The sequence below is a fragment of the Papilio polytes genome, unplaced genomic scaffold, assembly GCF_000836215.1.
Source record: "Papilio polytes unplaced genomic scaffold, Ppol_1.0 DF823763.1, whole genome shotgun sequence".
In the NCBI taxonomy this organism is placed as follows: Eukaryota; Metazoa; Arthropoda; class Insecta; order Lepidoptera; family Papilionidae; genus Papilio; species Papilio polytes.
This window is the reverse complement of record NW_013525441.1, coordinates 1-1,860: the sequence shown is the minus strand read 5'-3', so window position 1 is coordinate 1,860 and position 1,860 is coordinate 1. Positions and strand designations below refer to the sequence as shown.

Genomic DNA, 1,860 nt, shown 5'->3' with positions numbered 1-1,860 from the left:
CCTTAGCGTGAGACGCAGCCGCGCTGGTAGTGCTGACACCAACGGCGAGAAGAGTGTCACTAACTCCATCGCCAACCTTACTGACCCACCCACAATGAAGATGTCAAAGGTAACAAATGCTACTCCGATAGTTTCCTCTATTTGAAAAAAAAGACCGAATCACAAATCTTGATCTATTAAAGGGCTGGCCTCTAATACCTACAGACTTTACGTCTTATAGCGAATGTAATGTCCGGTCCAGTGCTTTCCTTCTAATGTTGCCTCTGGAAACCTTTTCTTGAATCAAGATATAAATATTAAATAAAAATTCTATCGTTACAGGATCCGGAGTTCAATCACCACGGCCACTCCCACAACCACAGCCACATGCCAATAACGCAAGTTGATGACGTCACATCCGCATTGCGTGGTTTGCTCATTGTGCTGGCTCTTTCCATTCACGAGTTGTTCGAAGGTCTGGCGGTCGGTTTGGAGTCCTCTACGTCTCATGTCTGGTAAGCCCTTTCTATTGTTAAATAGTCTTGCGCCATCTAGCGTCAAGTAGCATAAACTACTTTTTTGTGTTTCCTTCAACAGATGGCGCTGTCATTATTAATCTAAGTGAATATTCTTGTTATAGGTACATGTTGGGAGCAGTTTCCGCCCACAAGCTAGTCATTGCCTTTTGTATCGGTGTAGAATTGATAGCTACACGCACAAAGACATGGCTTTCTGTGGTCTACATCACGACATTCGCTATTGTGTCCCCATTGGGCATTGGCATTGGACTTATTCTTGTCGGCGGACAAGGCGCCACGGCAGCGGGTGTTTACTCTGTAGTCCTGCAGGGATTGGCCTCAGGAACACTGTTATACGTCATCTTCTTTGAAATATGGAAGAGCGATAGAACGGGCATTCTCCAATACTTCGCGGCTCTCGTAGGATTTGGACTCATGTTCGGATTACAGTTGCTGAGTGAGTATTGCTCATATTAGTATTACTCACAACTGAGAAGTAGAACAAAATTGATTTCTTTCGAAATAACTGCACTTAACAGATTTACTAAAAAAACAACACACCCGACTTTGAACTTTCACAAAATTGTAGAAATACGAATGACGTATTGCAAAATTTCTCTAGCCGTTTATTGAACATATAATTTTACTAATCATACTTTTTGTTACAGCGGGCCATTCTCACAGTCACTCGCACGGAGATGACGACCACGGACATTCTCATGACCACGGCCACTCGCATGACCACGGTCATTCCCACGACCATTGAATAATAAAACACCCAAAGTGACTGTGAATTCACCCGTCATCATACTAGAGTTCTAAAGCATACCATTCATGTTACATGCAGTTTTATTATACTTACTCGTGCACAATAACGTGATACTCCAGTCTGACGTCATAGTAGAACACAAAATACAACGTAATTTAAAAAAAATCTAATGCTATCGGATACTCTCATGTTATTGTGCACGTATTGTAAACGGAAATACTAGTGAACTCATTTGTGATACATGGATTGTGATGAGACACTATTACCTAATGTTTTTATATGTTTTTACTTTGTAAATGGCCCTTAATTTTGTACATAACTGCTATACATAGTCGCTTAATGACGCTTGTTATATTTTAGAATTTAAGTTATTTAAGAACAAAATATTTTGAGACGTTTAGCGGTATTGTTACAAACGCCCAAATAACTGTAAAACAAAAATGTGAACTTTTTGGAAAATCGTACGTACCTAATATTGGATGGTATTTTCGTCCATATTGTTTATTCCAGCGTTTACATCTAGTCAGCAACAGAAGCAACGACGTAAGGTACATTAGCACAAACATGTGTCTAAAAAAATATAGCTTCTATGAA

General features: G+C 40.0%; 1 protein-coding gene across 1 annotated transcript; it reads left to right on the top strand.

The window, feature by feature from the left end:
- Positions 1-6: 6 nt before the first annotated feature.
- Positions 7-1,420, top strand: LOC106103440 (zinc transporter ZIP1-like). The gene is made up of 4 exons (XM_013283219.1): positions 7-109; positions 322-494; positions 620-954; positions 1,166-1,420. The coding sequence occupies exons 1-4, from the start codon at positions 95-97 to the stop codon at positions 1,261-1,263; spliced, it is 621 nt and encodes a 206-aa protein (XP_013138673.1). The 5' UTR covers positions 7-94; the 3' UTR covers positions 1,264-1,420.
- The last annotated feature ends 440 nt before the right edge of the window (positions 1,421-1,860 follow it).